The 16626-nt window shown below is 38.0% G+C and overlaps 1 protein-coding gene across 1 annotated transcript in view; it reads right to left on the bottom strand.

Moving 5' to 3' along the window:
- The window catches only part of WDR25 (WD repeat domain 25), a 258117-nt gene that overhangs the window by 91230 nt on the left and 150261 nt on the right, over positions 1 to 16626 (bottom strand). The window contains exon 3 of the mRNA XM_044664601.1: positions 927 to 1074. Within this exon, the coding sequence (XP_044520536.1) occupies positions 927 to 1074 (148 nt within the window). The remainder of the gene's footprint in view (positions 1 to 926; positions 1075 to 16626) is intronic.

Genomic DNA, 16626 nt, shown 5'->3' with positions numbered 1-16626 from the left:
AAAGTTGCGCTGCCTAGGTTCAAATCCTTGGGCAAGTTACCTAACCTTTTTGACTCTTATCTGTAAAAAGAAGGGTTTGGGTTCTACAGCCTTTAAGATCTGTTCCAAATCTGACATCCTTATTGGAGGAAAACCACTGAACTCAGAACAAAAGGTTGTAGGAATAAATCTCAGCCCTACTATTTACAACTATGGCCCTCAGTTTCCTCTTCTGTAAAATGAGGCAGTTGGAATGGATAACATCTCTGACATCCCTTCCAGCTCTAAATTCTATGATCCTATTCGCCATTAAAGATGGGCCATAAGAATCCAATCTATTTACCCACTCCCTACAAGCTGTCCTCCTTCCATTTCTTTTGGCTAGAATCCCAGTATTGCTAAATTGGGCAGCTCCTTTCTCAACCAATGGCCCCTAAGGATTTGTCCAGACACGAATCCATCTCACCAGAATGCCTTTTCAATTTGGAGCATTAAAGCTCAACATGTTTGGAGAGGTTTCCTCATGGGCCAGAATTATTCTTTATTGCCTTTCAAAAATGTAAAGTTACAGAAATGCTAAACGGATTCTCAACAAATGATGCTATAATAAAGTTAAAACCATTTTAGGAGAAATGAAGTGTCAAAGGTTTATTAAAAATCCATCCCTTTATCAGGCCCTGTAGTAACACAAAATGGAAAGGCTTGGCAGAGACTAAGCTTATAATATCCATCCTCTAGGGTTTGTTGGGAAGCCTGTCATGGGGCTGATTTTATGGCAGTCCTGAAACGAGAATGGCATTTCTCACAAAGAAAATTTTTAAAGTCAGGACATTGAGTGAATTACAGAGAGAATGATAGCGCAGAAAGCCCAGGTCATGCCCCCAGTTCTGGGGCAGTCAGGGCTAAAATGAAATCCAATGGTTTAATCATGATCCATAAAACTGTACCTGTTTCAACATCTGTCACATGAAGCTCAGAATCAAAGCCACCGCTGAGGATGTGTCTTCCACAGGAGGACCACTGCACAGCACGGACCGCACCGTTGTGAGAAGAATAGGTGTTCAAACAGCGACTTGTGTCTATGGCATCCCATACCTTTAGGGCAAAAGATAGACAGGAAGTTCTGATATCAAAACTTACGTATTCTTTTTTTTTTTTTAATTCTTACCTCCTGTCTTAGTATCAATTTTGAGACAGAAAAGCAAGGGGCAGTCATTAGGAGTTAAATGCCTTACCCAGGGTCCAATAGCTAGAAAGTCTGAGATCACAGGTCTTCCCCACTCCAGACCTGGCACTCTATGCACTGTGCTACTTAGCTGCCATAAATGTTTACATATTCTTAATGTTTAGACACTTTTCCCCCCCAACAAAAACTTGGTGGGCCACATAGTGAGAGTTTTGGTGTTTCTGTGTTATGGATGAAGAAACTAGAGTTTAGAGATAAATGACTTGCCTGAAGTTCCAACAAACAGGTAAGTGTAAGGGATGGGATTCAAACCCAGGACTCTCCTAACTCCCAGTACAGCAGTTTTCCATTTAGCCATGTTGACTCCCTTGAAACAAATGACCTTATTTTTTTAAGACTTCTCTCTTGTAATGTATTATTAGAAATTAAGAGTTATTCTTGAATTATGGGTCATATGCTACTGCTAGAACTCCAGTGATAGATCATAGATTCAGAACTACAAGAACCACAAAAGTCTTCTGATCCAATCCTCTAGCTATATAAATTAGGAACTGAGTCTCAGAGAGACTGTGACCTGCCTAAGGACAAGGACTAAGTGACAGGGCTGGAATTTGAACCCATGCCCTGTGATTCCAAATCCAATACTCGATCCACTCTACCACAAAGGAGGAGGTCATTATCTTCTGACGTGATCCATTCTATTTTTGAACACCTTTGGTTATTAGAACAATTTTTTCCTCTAGGTAGCACAGTGGATAGAATACTGAGTGGAAACAAGAAGACCTGGGCTCAAATCTGATATCAGACACTTAGTAGCTGTGGAAGCCTTCAAATGTTAAGTTACTTAACTTCTATCTTAGTTTCTTCAAATATAAAATGGGGATAATAATAGCTTTTGTCCCAGGACTTCTTTGAAAATCAAGTGAGATAATATTTGTAAACTGCTTAGCATAGTCCACAGTCCATAGTATAGGTACCTAATAAATGCTTGTTCCTGTCCTTTCCCTCTCTTCCCCCACATGAAGGAGAAATCTACATCTCTGAAACTCCTACCATATTGTTTCTCAGCTCTTCTGCCCTCTGAGAAGTAAAACAAGTCTAATCCCTCTTTTTCCAATGTCAAACTTTTATTATATGAAGGCAATATATTCCCCCTCATCTCTTACCTTTCCATCCTAGCCCCAAATTTCCCTTTCTCAGATTAAATGCCGCCATTTCCTTCAGTTTATTGTTCACATGGTTTCCAGTCCCTTCACCAACCTTTGTCTTTTCTGATATTTTAAGTTTTGCGTGACCAGGCCAGAGAATCCCTCAGTATACCAAGTAGGCCTCTAAAGCTGCCTGGCTATCTTCACATGCACCAGCCTCCGACCCCTGCCCTCCACCTTTCCATCCTGTACTTGCCTGGCTGGTTTCTTTAAGCCCAAGAGCAGGAAATTTATTGCTATTAAGTTTCATCTCATCAGATTCAGTAGAGCATTCCAGACCATTGAGATCTTTCTGGATCCCAATTTTGTTATTCCAGCTTAATATTATCCACAGACTTGATAAGCATGCCCTCTATGGCATCATTAAAGTCATTAATAAGAATTTAAGATGCTATTAAATTAACAATACTGAATATTATTTAAAGATATTTATTAAGCACTATAACAGATGCTGTAGGAGACCAGGTTAACATACAGCCGCTGCCATCCAAGAATTTTAGCTTTATAAACTAAAATAGAATGAATGTACAACAGACCTATATATAGCTCACAGTCAAAACACATACACATTGGATATATACACACACAGAGTGAGTCCATTTTTTTTCTGGAAAAGAAGTTAGTTTCTAGTATCTCACACCACTGCATTCAGTGTTTGGAGCCCAATGTACACAGCTTGGTTTAAAATGGGCTTTAAGGGGAGCTTGGTGGCATAGTGGATAAAGTACCAGCCTCAGGTACTTCATAAATGTCTAACCCTGGGAAAGTCAATCAATCCCATTGGCCTAGTCCTTGTCCTTTTACTAAGACAGAAAGTGGTGATTTTTTTTTTTAACCCTTGTACTTCGGTGTATTGTCTCATAGATGGAAGAGTGGTAAGGGTGGGCAATGGGGGTCAAGTGACTTGCCCAGGGTCACACAGCTGGGAAGTGGCTGAGGCCGGGTTTGAACCTAGGACCTCCTGTCTCTAGGCCTGACTCTCACTCCACTGAACTACCCAGCTGCCCCCCGAAAGTGGTGATTATTTTAAAATAATTTTTAAAAAATAAAATGCTTTAAAGCTATCTTAAGTAAAGAATGAAGATAATGATTTACTTGTTCAGAGACTGGGCAAGAAGTAAAAACAGAGGAAACACAGCAAGTAATGGTTTGTGGCTGAAGCTGCATCTGCTAAAGAGGAAAAGTTATAGTCGCAATGATGGCAAAGTCATTCATAAAATCAGGTATAAGATTCATAGAATCTATATATCTGAAATGACTTGCCCAAGGTCACTCCAACAATAGGTGGCAGAGTCAGGACCCAAATTTAAGTCTTTTTAATTCAAATCCAGAGTTCCTATAATCGAACTACTAGATACTAGGGGGTGGAACTAGAAAACAAGAAGAACTGCAAGTTGTTAACTAAATAAACATTTCAAGCTGTCCAAAAATTGATGCCTTGTTTTGTTAGTGTAACAACTGAAATTCTTGAGAGGCACTATTTCTTGGTTATAAAATAATTTATTAACTGATCACTTGAGACATCCTAAACTTGTCCACAATCTAAACAGGCACCCAAGTGACCAAACTCCTCCTTTATAAACTCCTTATGAGCTTATTACTCAGTTTCTTCCCTGGATATCCCAACACTCCTCTGAGTGGTATACAGCCACTGAGGAGGTGGACTTAAGAGACCTCATCTTTTAGACTTAGAGACCTCCTTACTTCATCACAAGAAAATGACATAGACAAGCCCTTTCTTCCAGGCTATGTAGCTAAGCCAGACCAACCTGGCAGTAGAGCTTTCTGATTTCCTTAATCTTTCAAACAGATCAGGGGAATATTCCATGGCTTGCCAACTCTGCCCTTAGTCCTTTTATCCTTTTAAGAGCTAAACAAAAGGAGAACCCAACCCAATTACATAGCCAGGAGGAGAAATTGTTTGAGCCTAACTTCGGAATTATACTATTCTTTGTGAGGGACTAAAGGAAAAATTATTTCACAAAAATATCCCAATTATATTAATCTTCTGCATTAGACAGCAAACATCCCATCACTGCAGGATAAATAGAAGTTATTTAATAACCATTGATTAGTGTTCCTTTTAAAAGGTAACTTTGATATGTGACAGTAAAAAGACCTGGATTCCAATCCTAGCTGTCTCGTCAGTATTTAGAAGACCTAAGTATTGACTGGGATGTTTTCATTTAGTAGCTGTGTGACTTTCAGTAAGACACAGTCTCTCTGTGCTTGAGCTTCCTCATATGTAAATGGATATTCAGGGACCAGAGTGTCGTTGTGGATAAAGAAATCACTGTTGGAATCAGGAAGACCTGACTTCAAATCCCACCTTGGATACTGTGTCTCAGGGCAAGTGACTTCACTTGTCGGTGCCCTGTAGAACAATCCAAGATTCTGAGTTGTAGCCTTTCCCTACAGGAGATCATTTTCTCCTGGAAGATTGCCTAGATCAATAAAATCAAAGGTATGAACCAAAAATAAAAATATGAACTCAATTTAATTCAAGAAATGTTTATCAAGAATCTACCTCAAGGGGCAGTAAGGTGGTACAGTGGATAGAGTACCTGGCCTGAAATCAGGAAGATCATCTTTTGAGGCTCAGATACTTCCTAGCTGTGTGACCCTAGGCAAGTCACTTAACCCTGTTTGCCTCAGTTTCCTCATCTATAAAATAAACTGGAGAAGAACATGGCAAACCACTCCTGTATCTTAGCCAAGAAAACGGCAAATGGGTTCACAAAGAATAGGGCCTAATGGAAAATGATTTAACGAGAGAAGCAGGGGTAAGGACAGAACATATTCCAGGTATGGAGTTATCATGAACAGGCAACAGAAAATAGGAAACTTGGCTGGAACAGTGCATGGGAGTAGTCATAATATGGAATAAGTCTGGGTGACTGGTCTGATCCAAAGAGTAGATGTTAACAGTTTCAGGTACATCTGGAAGGAACCTTGAAAGGAGGACTCCAGTAGAATGCCTCAGGGAATTGGGTTTGGACCAGTGTAGTTAACATTTTTATCATAGATGTGGATGAAAGAATAGATGGCACCCTTATTAAGTTTGCAGATGACACAAAGCTAAGGATAGTTAACACAATGGATAGCAATCAGGATTCAGAAAGAGTGTAACAAGCTAGAATATTGGGTGAAACCAAGATGAAATTTAATAGAAATGCATGCTATCTTCTGTTTTACACTTGAGTTCAAAAAATCAATTTCACAACTAAAATATGATGGAGTCATATTTTATGGTTAAATGGCAGTTCACTGAAAGGATCTGGGGATTTTAAAGGTATGAAAGTTTAATATGTCAAGAGTTTAATGCGGCAGCCAAGAAAGCCAATGAAATCTTATACTGCAATAAAGAATAAACTGATGACTATTCCACTGTTCTCTTCTTTGCTAATATTACATCAGTGTTGTGTTCAGATCTAGGCACCACATTTAAGAAGGACATCATTAAATTAAAGAACATCCAAAAGAGGGTAACCAGAATGGTGAAGAGGCAAATGAGGTCTGGTTGAAAGAAATGGGGATGTTTAGCCTGAAGGAGAATTTGGGAATATTTGATAGCTGTTTGCTGTAGACTTGTTCTATTTGGCTGGAGACAGAATAAAGAATAATAATGGAAGGAAAGTTCAGAGAAAGAGACAGTGAAAGACACACAGAGAGATTTCAGCTTGATTTAAGGAAAAACTTCTTACAATTGAAGCTGTCCAAAAGTAGTACCAAATAATCAATCAACAAGGATTTAAGTGTTTACTATGTGCCTGGGGATACAAAGAAAAAAGGAAAAAGAAGAAATATTTTTGATTCTCAAGTGCTTTGGTAATCAAAAAATTGCTATATAAATAAACAACATTAATAATAAGCTGTAGAGAGAACAACTTTGTAGGATAATGAAATGTAGCAGACATCCACCCTTTAAGGGCCCTTCCAAAATCAGGATCATATTGCTCTTCTTTATATATCAAGTCTTAAAAATAAGACAAACCTTGAATTGTTTTCACTATGCCAGTGAAGTCTGTATTTTTCTCCCCTTTCTTAATGAGCTCAGTAGTCTTCAAAAAGCAAAGCAAAAAAATAAACACAGACCATGAACAGAACATGCTCTTTGGACAAAATTCCCTATGGAAACAAAAAGTCTCATTTTGGCAAAATCAAAAGGAACTCAAACTTCAGAGGATTCAGATACTAAAAGGGGATTTTCCCCTTAGAAAAAATTAATTTTTGTAATGTCAGGGGAAAAAAAGTATTTCAACAGCTTATTTTTAAAATTCAAATTTATTTGGATATTAACAAAAACATAAGGATATAAATGTTCCCTTCCTTAAATGTTTATAAACTGAAAGAGTATAAGAATTACTGTCCCCATTTTACAGACGACAAATCTAAGGTTCAGAGGTCCCTCAGCTAGATTGGAGCCAGGACATAAACCCTGGTTTTTTGATCCCTCTATCAGTTCTTTTATATGCAGGCACCTAATTTAATTCAACAAACTTTTATTAAGCACCTCTACTTCCATATTTCTGTACTGGACAATGGAGAGACACTTGAAAAAAAAATCCAGAGGCCCTCAAAGAGCTTGTGGAGTAGACGATATAAGTAAGCATAACACAAGGTAATTTGAGGTACTAACAAGGACGTGGGAAGGTTTGTTCAGGGAAGCATTCCCAGATGACTTGGAACTTGAACTTATAACAGAAGTGAACTTGAGGAGGGAATACATTGCAGGGATGGGGAAGAACACATAAGAATGTGAAGATGTGGGAGGTGGGGTAGCAAGGTGAGGTAACAGCCTATAGTAAAACAGGGCTGGAACACAGAGTTGATGAATTAAGGCTGAAGTAAGCTACTGTCAGATTATGGAGGAATTTAAGCTGAAGAAATTGTTTTATCAGAGGTAATTAAGAATCACTGAAGGTTTTACATTTACAAGGTGATTTACATACTTATTTCATTTACTGAGTGTGAGCTCTATCTTTTTTGATCTTCACAGCTACCTGAGAAAGATAGGAATGAGGGGAGAGAATGGGGAGAGGTGAGCCAGGAAAGGAAAGAAAGGGGAGGGGACAGAGTGAGAGAGAAAGATGGAGGGAAGGTGTAAAAATAAAAAGGAGACTGTATTTATAAATGGGGAAAACCACGCAAATAAAGGTTCAACACTGTTCAGATACTTTTGATAGATGTAATCAAAAGTATCTTCACTGATAAAGTGAAGTGAAGCTCATAAACAAACTCTTCAGGGTCACGTGCAAGGATGCTAAAGAGACGTGTTATAAAAAAATAAAATATTTATTGAAATATACAAGGATAAAAGGATTTCTAACTCTAAGGGATTCTAATTCTACCCAAATAAAACTCCCTGGTTCTGCAAGGAACCTCTTCTCCTGTTTTTACAGGCTACACTAATCCTTCCTGACCTGACTAACCCAAATTTTCACAATTCTAAATAAACTACCACTATTATCCTTATAATTCTTAACTTCACATTCAACAAAGGCTAGCTGGTTGAGTCTCAACAAGAATCAAGGACTTTAAGCCTTAGCAGACTCAAGACCAGGTCTTTATTTGGTCTTCTCAGAGTTAAAACAATCTACAAAAACAACAATAGATATTCACTAGTGTTTCCCAAGTTGGGAAGGGAAAATACTAATGTCCTTCAGGTCTTTCCCTCCTTTCCATCTACCTCAGACAGGAGAGAGAGTCTCTATGAGTGACTCTGCTAACTGCCAGAGACCAATTGCCACACCTAGAGAGAGTAACTGTCACAGAAAAACTGTTAGACTTGAAACTGACACTGTCTCAGCTCTGAAACTCCAATTCTTTCTCAAGCCAGCTTCTCTACATCTTATCTCTAAACTAATATAACAATACTTATTTTCTAATATTATCCTTAGGAGGATAGAGACGGGAGAGGAGGGGAGAAGAGGAAAGGAGAGTGGGGAGAGAGGAGAGGAAGACAGAGAATGAGACAGACAGAATTAGAGATAGACTAGAGATAGAGAGAATGAGAGAAAGAGAGACGAACAGGCAGACAGAGAATGAACAAAGAGAGAGAATGAGAGATAGAGGTGAACTGCTGAATTAAAGGTCAGCTACAGACACTGTGAACATAGAGGAGAGCTGAGAAAACACGGATTGAGTAGCCAAAAAAAGCAAGGCCTGCAGAGGAACACCTGGGCAGCAAGATCCTCAGCACCAGCAGGGCGCTTTGGAGAGCTACCACAAATCAGTGGGCAGGAACACAAACAGGAAAGAGAGCCAGCCACAATAGGTAAGGGCTGCTCACCGGGGAGGTAGCTGTGGAGGGGAGCACCAAGGCAGAAAACCCCAATCAACCCTACTCAGAACAGAGCTTTGTACTACTGAAACTGTAGAGGACTCAGGGAAGGGCTGCTTACTATGAGATAGCACTACTACCCAAGGACTCAGGCAAAAACCTAGTTCCATTACTTTATAAAAACAATTTCACATTTTATTTTATTTTATTTTATTTTTAACCCTTACCTTCCATCTTGGAGTCAATACTGTGTACTGGCTCCAAGGCAGAAGAGTAGTAGGGTAGGCAATGGGGGTCAAGTGACTTGCCCAGGGTCACAGAGCTAGGAAGTGTCTGAGATCAGATTTGAACCTGGGACCTCCCATCTCTAGGCCTGGCTCTCAATCCACTGTGCTACCCAGCTGCCCCCAAATTCACATTTTAAAATTATATACTTATAAAGGGAGCTTGTGACTACTCTTGAGGAATGCTAGCCACTGAATTTGCTACATCATATAGATGGGAGTCACAAGTCAGAGAAGTGAAGAGGTTAACGAAGTATACCCAAGTCCTTTGTGTAAGACTCATCTTCCTGACTTCAAATATGCTCTCAGACACTTAATAGGTATGTGACCCTGGCAAATCACTTAACCATGTTTGCCTCAGTTTCCTCATCTAAAAAAATGAGCTGGGAAACGAAATGGCAAACCATTCCAGAATATTTGCCAAGAAAACTCCAAATGGGGTCCCAAATAGTTAGACATGACTGAAAAATGACTGAACAACAAAAATGAGTTATTACAATAATTGTTTTATTATTATACTCCAGTTGCAGTAATTAGGTTATCTCTCTGTGCATGAGACTCTGCCCTGGCACCTTTCCCTGACTTTATTTTTAAACAAAGTTGGGCTAATATGTTTGCATGTCTCCCTTCTGCAGTTTCTATAGGAGGGTCCTGGTTTACTCCCCATGTCAAAGCTTGTCTTCTTGACTCAGTATCACTTTTCATGGTCCTGGGGAAGAAAGGCTAAGAATGTACTTCTTGGCAATGTGCTAGTTCCCATAGTCTGCAATCAAGATGCATTCATTATAATGTGGTTCTCCTTTTAAACAATAAATGCTGGGTCACAACCCAACTTGATCCTCTAATACACATAAGAACAGGACAGAACAGCTCCCTGCTCCATCCTCAATCACAGTTCAGTTAGCCACACAATAATCATAATAATAAATCAGCATTCTATTTGCCCCATTTTACAAATTAGAAAATTAAGTAATAAAACGCTATATAACTTATCCAGGGGCAAGTATCATCAGAGATTGGAGTCAGGATTCAAACCCAGATCTTCTATTCCCAAATATAATGTATCTTCTTTCTACAATATCATGCTGCTTTAAAAAGAGAAAAGGAACCAAATCCCTTAGCTCCAAATTCTATGGAAAAAAATATCAAGGAATTGCACCAAGTCTTGGAGAATGAAAAATGAATATGTACCAACTATGTGCAAAGTACTGTACTAAGTACTCAGAATATAAGTACAAAGAATGAAAAAAAATTCTCCCCAGGAGCTTATATTCTAATGGGGGAGACAAAAACCCAACATTTCCATATACATGCAAAAAAAAAAAAAAAAAAAGAAGAGTACACAAAACTGTCAATCTATTATTTAGAGCATGGGCTTTTTTTAAAGTATATTATAAATTCAGCACATTAGTTCCAAAGCTGTGCCACTTGTCTGTCTCTCCCTCTGAGCCTCCTTTTGTTCTCTTTTGTGCATTTTTCTAAAGGCTTCATTGACACTCTTTTTTTGATATGCAGCTGGAGTTTTTCAATATTGCTTTTCTGATTTTCCTTTCTCTTCACTTATATACTCAATTCATTGTGCTTTCTTCCTTTGATGAAAGTATTTTAATAACAGAAATTTTCACCACAGCATTGCTTTGCATACATCCCCAGAATTCTAGCATATTGTCTCATTGTTGTGACCTATGCTTCAAAATCTTTTTTTTTTTGACCCATCCATTCAATAAGATAAATTCATTTAATATCATTTTAAGTTTGAATCCTTCTGTCAAGAGTCTTTTACTGATCCTAATTTTTATTGCATTGTGGACAGTAAGGGATGCTTTTTTGAGATTTTTAGGCTCTAGTATATGGTTAGGTTTTATAAGGTACCATTCACAGTTGAGGAATATACATATTCTTTTCTATTCTCATTTAGTAATCACCAAAGATCTAGAATCTCTAATTTTTTTAAAAACCCTATTCAGAGGGGCAGCTGGGTAGCTCAGTGGAATGAGAGTCAGGCCTAGAGACAGGAGGTCCTAGGTTCAAACCCGGCCTCAGCCACTTCCCAGCTGTGTGACCCTGGGCAAGTCACTTGACCCCCATTGCCCACCCTTACCACTTTTCCACCTATGAGACAATACACCGAAGTACAAGGGTTAAAAAAAAATGTTTAAAATAAAAACTCTATTCAGATTCTAAACTTTTTTTTTAAATCTTGGATTTATCTACATCTTACACTTATCTAGGTCTGAAAAGGAGGATACTGAAATCCAATGTTGCCTATTACTGCAAATCAGTCAACTTTGACTTCAATTGCTTCCATGATATGTCATTCAGCACAAATATTAAGTATTGATAGTATTTCACTGTTTATGGTAACTTCAAACATAATGAAATTTCCTTGGTTAGCTCTTTTAACCATGTCTATTTTTATGCCTTCTCTGGGATCATTATTCTTATCATGGATTTTTGTTTGCCCAAAATACCTTTCATTTTAACTCTGTGAATGTTTCAATTGTGTTTCTACAAACAATAACATAGAGCTGGCTCATGCTATTTCTAAACCATTCTGCTTTCCTTTCCCATTAGATAGATGAGTTCATCCGATTATGATTACTAACTGTGAATTTCCCCCCATAGTATCTTTTATTTTTTCCTTTCTTTGCCCTCTCCTACCCCATATCCTTCTTTAAAGACATGATGATACTGAAAGAGAAGGAATATGATAAAAACTAGCAGTGCTTCCATTTTACTCTCCTTTTCTTCTGACCTAGGCCAGTAGTTCTTAAACTATCTGTCTTTTTAATTCTCCTTTTATAGTTAATCCTCTGAATTTAGTCTGCTTTCCTTTTGCCTATTCAACCCTCTCAATCTACTTGTTGTTCAGTTGTTTCAGTTATGTTTGATTCTTTGTGACTCCATTTGAGGTTTTCTTAAGAGTGGTTTCCTTCTCCAGCTCATTTTGCAGATGAGGAAACTGAGGCAAAAGGGCTAAGTAATTTGCCCAAGGTCACAGAGCTATTAAGTGTCTAAGGCCATATTTGAACTTTCTGACTCCAAGCATGGCACTCTATCCAGTGTGCCAGCCGGCTGCCCTCAATTTACTCCCGCCTTAAATTCTTCTCTCTTCTTTCCACTTTAGTTTGATAAATCCTGTCTATGTTCAACCATAGAAATGGGGTTCATGTAATGCCCATTACTTCTACTCCTTATTCCATGTTTGTACACTTTTCTCTCATTTCCTCTTCCTCATTTCTTTCTTGGTTATATCCCTTTATTCCACTCCCTTTTCTTTCCTGTCTTAAAAATATAACAAAGAATTAAATCATGCCAGGCTTTCTTTCTTATTTTACTACCTCTGGAACCAGAGAACTCACTAGGATTTTGAGGGACATTTGTTTCTTCTCTACCATTAGAATGTGTAGACTTCATTTTTTAGCCCTTCCTAATTACTTAAATATATTATCTTTCTAAATTTCTCTTACTTCTTTCTTGAGTTTGCAATTCAGTTTCTATTCAGCTGTGGCCTTTGCACAAGAAATACTTGAATGCTCTCTAGAGTATCAAAGATCTATTTTTTCCCTTATACTAGTCATAAGTTTTTTTCTTGATTGTAAGCATTTATGTTTTACCTTTTGGAATATCCTATTCCAAGATATCCTCTTCTCTATAATAATAGCTTATAAGTCTTGTGTGATGGATACTAATTATGGTTCCTTGGTACTTGAACTCTTTTTTTTTTTTTTGGCTGCTTACAGTATTTTTTCTTTGCCCTGGTAGCTCTAGGTCGGTGATGGCAAACCTATGACACCTGTGTCGGCACTAATACGCAAAGTCATTTTCGATGACATGCGCCCGCATGTGGCCACATACAGAGAAGTATGGGGTCACATGCTGAGGATGAAACGTTTGCTGTAGTGTAGTGTAGATACTCTGTGTACTATAAATGACAATTCTACCTATATTAATTTACCTATTTTGGTTTATTAAATAGTTATATATTACAATTATACAGTTTTGTTATTTAAACTATAAATATGGGGAAATTATGGTGTTTTTTCTTGAAGTGATGCACCACCCGAGTTATGGTTAGTTTTTTGGCAAATTTTGACACACCACACTCAAAAGTTTGCCCATCACTGTTATAGGTTATGACTATGATATTTGTGAGTGTTTTCATTTGGGGGTATTTTTCTGGAGATGGCCAGCAGATCCTTTCTATTTCTATTTTTCCTTCTTGTTTTAATATATCTGGGTAGTTTTAATTATGATTTCTTGAAATATAGTATCTAAGTTATTGTGTTTTTCTGGTAATAGATATCGCAACCCATATTTCTTCAGATAATTCAATATCTTCATAAGTAAACTAACATCTCCAGCTTTGGGTCCTAATTTGAGACTTTAAGTCAAAAGCAGACTCCTCTTTCTTCCTCTCCAATATTACTGTTCTTCATTCATTTAAGTCTTGTCCAACTCTTCATGACATCATTTGGGTGTTTTCTTAGCAAGGATACTGGGATGGGTTGCCATTTCCTTCTCTAGCTCATTTTACAGATGAGGAAACTGAAGAAAACAGGTTTAAGTGACTTGCCCAGGGTCACATAGCTAGTAAGGGTCTAAGATCTGATTTGAACTCATAAAGATGAGTCTTCCCCATTCTAAGCCCAGGGCTCTATCCACCATACCATTTAGGTGTCACATCCTCTCCCACAAACCCACACACTTACTCTTGATTGGGGTGATCAAGTCTTTCTTGGTCCTGATCTCAATTCCTTTTACTCCTACCACTGGTTTCCATCCCCTCCCTAGCATCAAAGCACTGGGAGAACCCAAGTGCATCTCAGGTCAGAGTGCTACAACCTTTAGCTCCCTTGAGAAATCCTGGTCAGAAAACTGCCACTTCCCAGCTCCTGTGAAAAAAGCACATTAGATGTCCCTGTAACATCTTTGGTCTTCTCATACGCAGTAGGTTTCCTTGAAACTAAATGGGCTATTCTCAAGATCACCAGAATTAGCCAATGCTCTGACACTATTAGATTGCCATATTCTCAGTAGGAAAGGATTTGGAAGCAGGTTTATCCAGTGTTTGGCCAGCTACTGCGGAGCTGGTATCCTGGAATCTTGCTTCCAAGTTTGAGCCCATCACTGAAGAGGGTGGAAGGTGGGGAGAAGGAGGAAACCTTGTCTTCTACATGAGCTTAAGCTGACAGTATTCCCTTTGTCATTGTGCTTGGAGGAAAAAAAAGGCTGCCACCAGCAAACTCACTCCCCCTTAACTGCTGATCTTTTCACTGCCAAAGAAAACTTGGCTCCCAAAAGTTCCTGCTGCTACTTGCCTTATTTTATTTTAGAAGCATTTTCCCCTTCTGTTTGCCTGCTGTGCCCCCTGCTACTTCTGGCTTTAAAGAAGTACTTCTTAGCTTCCTCCTATTGCCTCTCTCAACACATCACTGATCCAGATGTAAACCCTGAGAGTCTTCCTAACAGCACTAGGGTTCACCCCAATGGTAAATCAGCTATTGAGAATCCGGTTAGGAGGTATCTTTAGTATAATGGAAGGAGAACTAGATTTATAGCCAGGAGACATGGGCTCATGTTCCAGCTCTTCCGGGGACTAGCCATGTGACACAGAACAATTCATTTTACCTCTCTCTATCTCTTCCCCTATAACATGGGAATAATTGAAATTAATATTAACAGAAAGCTATTTACATGCAAGCCAGAATTTAGGAAATTTTATGTTAATGAAACTCCAGAAATAATTATGGAACCCCCTCGGTTTCTTCCTTATAAAATGAGCAGTTGGGATTAGACGGTCCCTAAAGTCTCTATCCACTCTGACAGTCTATGATCCTGTGATTCTAAAATCTCTTTCAGCTCTGTCTGTTCTTTGATGGGCGATTTTCTAAAAGAACATTGGGTTCTACTTTCCCACACCATGCCATTCACTGGTCTATAATTTTGGGCAAATCATCTAGCCTCAATTTTCTCATCCATAGACAGTATTATTACATTCTTGAACAGCATTCCTAATGGCTACCCATATGACCTTGAACAAATCTCATAAATTTTGTGGGCTTCAGTTTCCTCATTTATACAACCAGGAGTTTGGATTGGATCTCTAAGGTCCCTCCCAACTCAAAAAAAAATATATAAGTAATTTGAGAAAGACCATCCAAAACTCATCTGCCATCACCAAATGAGGACAATTCCCAAATCTGGAAAATGGCAAATAAACTGCCTTACAAAGTGTTTAAACTAAACTAAACCTATTTCATGAAGAGTTCAAATAGTGGAAGTCACTTGTTTGTGTTGCTATAGTAAGAATTCACTCATCAAACAGATACTCCAACTAGACGAGTTTTCAAGTTGTTTCCAACATGAAGAGTATAAGCATTTACTACTATTACCCAAAGGAAGCTAGCTATATATAGAAGTGTCAAAGGAATTTGGTTTACTTTTAATAATAAAGGCATTGCCTTTGGTTAAGATTTTCTTTAGAGGCTGAGCTATAAGAGAATAAAAAACTATCTATTAAAAAAAATGACAGAAGTGTTCATACCCTTTAAGCCCAGAAACCTCACTACTGACCTTATACCAAAAGAGATATTAAGAAAGACGGTATATACATCAAAATATTCAGAGTAGGAAAAAAAAAAAACCTTTTAAGATCATTAAGTTCCTTCAGGGTTCAAATGCTACTTTCTATATGAAACCTTTCCTGATTTCCCAGAGGCTAACTTCTGCAAAATTGTCCTGAATCTATTTTGTAACTATCTTGTATATATTTTTAGATCTACATATTGTCTCCTCTTGCTAGACAATAAACCACATGTGGGCAGGGGCTGTTTCATTATTGTCATTATATCCCCAGTACTTCTAAAATGCCTGGCATATAGCATGTATTAACATACTTATCAAACATCTGAAAACAAAATAGATTCACAAAGAATGGAGAATGAGTAAACAAATTATGGCACAAGGATGTGAAGGAATATTATTTAGTTATAAGAAATACATAAGAATAACTCAGAGAAGCATGGAAAGACTCCATTAAACTGACGCAGAATAAAATAAGCAGAGTCAAGAATCTCTGCAAGACTAAAAGGTAAGATTAAAAAAAATTTTTTAGCTCAAACTATATAATTATAATAACTAAGATTGATCCCAGAGCAAAAATGAAGAAATGCACCTGCTTCCTTTCTTTGCAGAGGTAGGAGAATATGGATATTCAAAATTGCACACTTATATCATGTCAAATATACCTGAAATTCTGGTCACTGTTGCTGAACTGGTTGTTGTTTTTTCCTGTTTTTTTTTTTTTTAATTTCTTGTTATAAATGATGGCTAGGAGGGAATATCCTGAGAAATTAAAATGATACAAAAACAAAGGAATTTTACATTGTTATGTCATCCTATAGGAAGATGCCAAGATGCATTTCACCAGTCCACTTCCACCGCAACTTCAGATCCTCTGTCCCTCTTGTCTCTCTACTGATATTAGGGTTGTGTGTTTCACCTCTTATCCTTCCACTTTCTCCTAGGGGAAAAAGCAGGATCACAAAATGAGTGTCCAAGGACAGAGGAATTGATGAGAACCATCTGTGATGAGCAGAGACTAGCTACAGTAGAACATTTTCAATGGGGATCACAGAAAGTGCAGGATGAGAGTGTAACAAAGCTTGGACTTGCTTGTGAGAC

The sequence above is a fragment of the Gracilinanus agilis genome, chromosome 2 (genome assembly GCF_016433145.1).
Source record: "Gracilinanus agilis isolate LMUSP501 chromosome 2, AgileGrace, whole genome shotgun sequence".
Classification (NCBI taxonomy): domain Eukaryota; kingdom Metazoa; phylum Chordata; class Mammalia; order Didelphimorphia; family Didelphidae; genus Gracilinanus; species Gracilinanus agilis.
The sequence above is the reverse complement of the archived record's forward strand: the minus strand, read 5'-3'. Positions and strand labels throughout refer to the sequence as shown.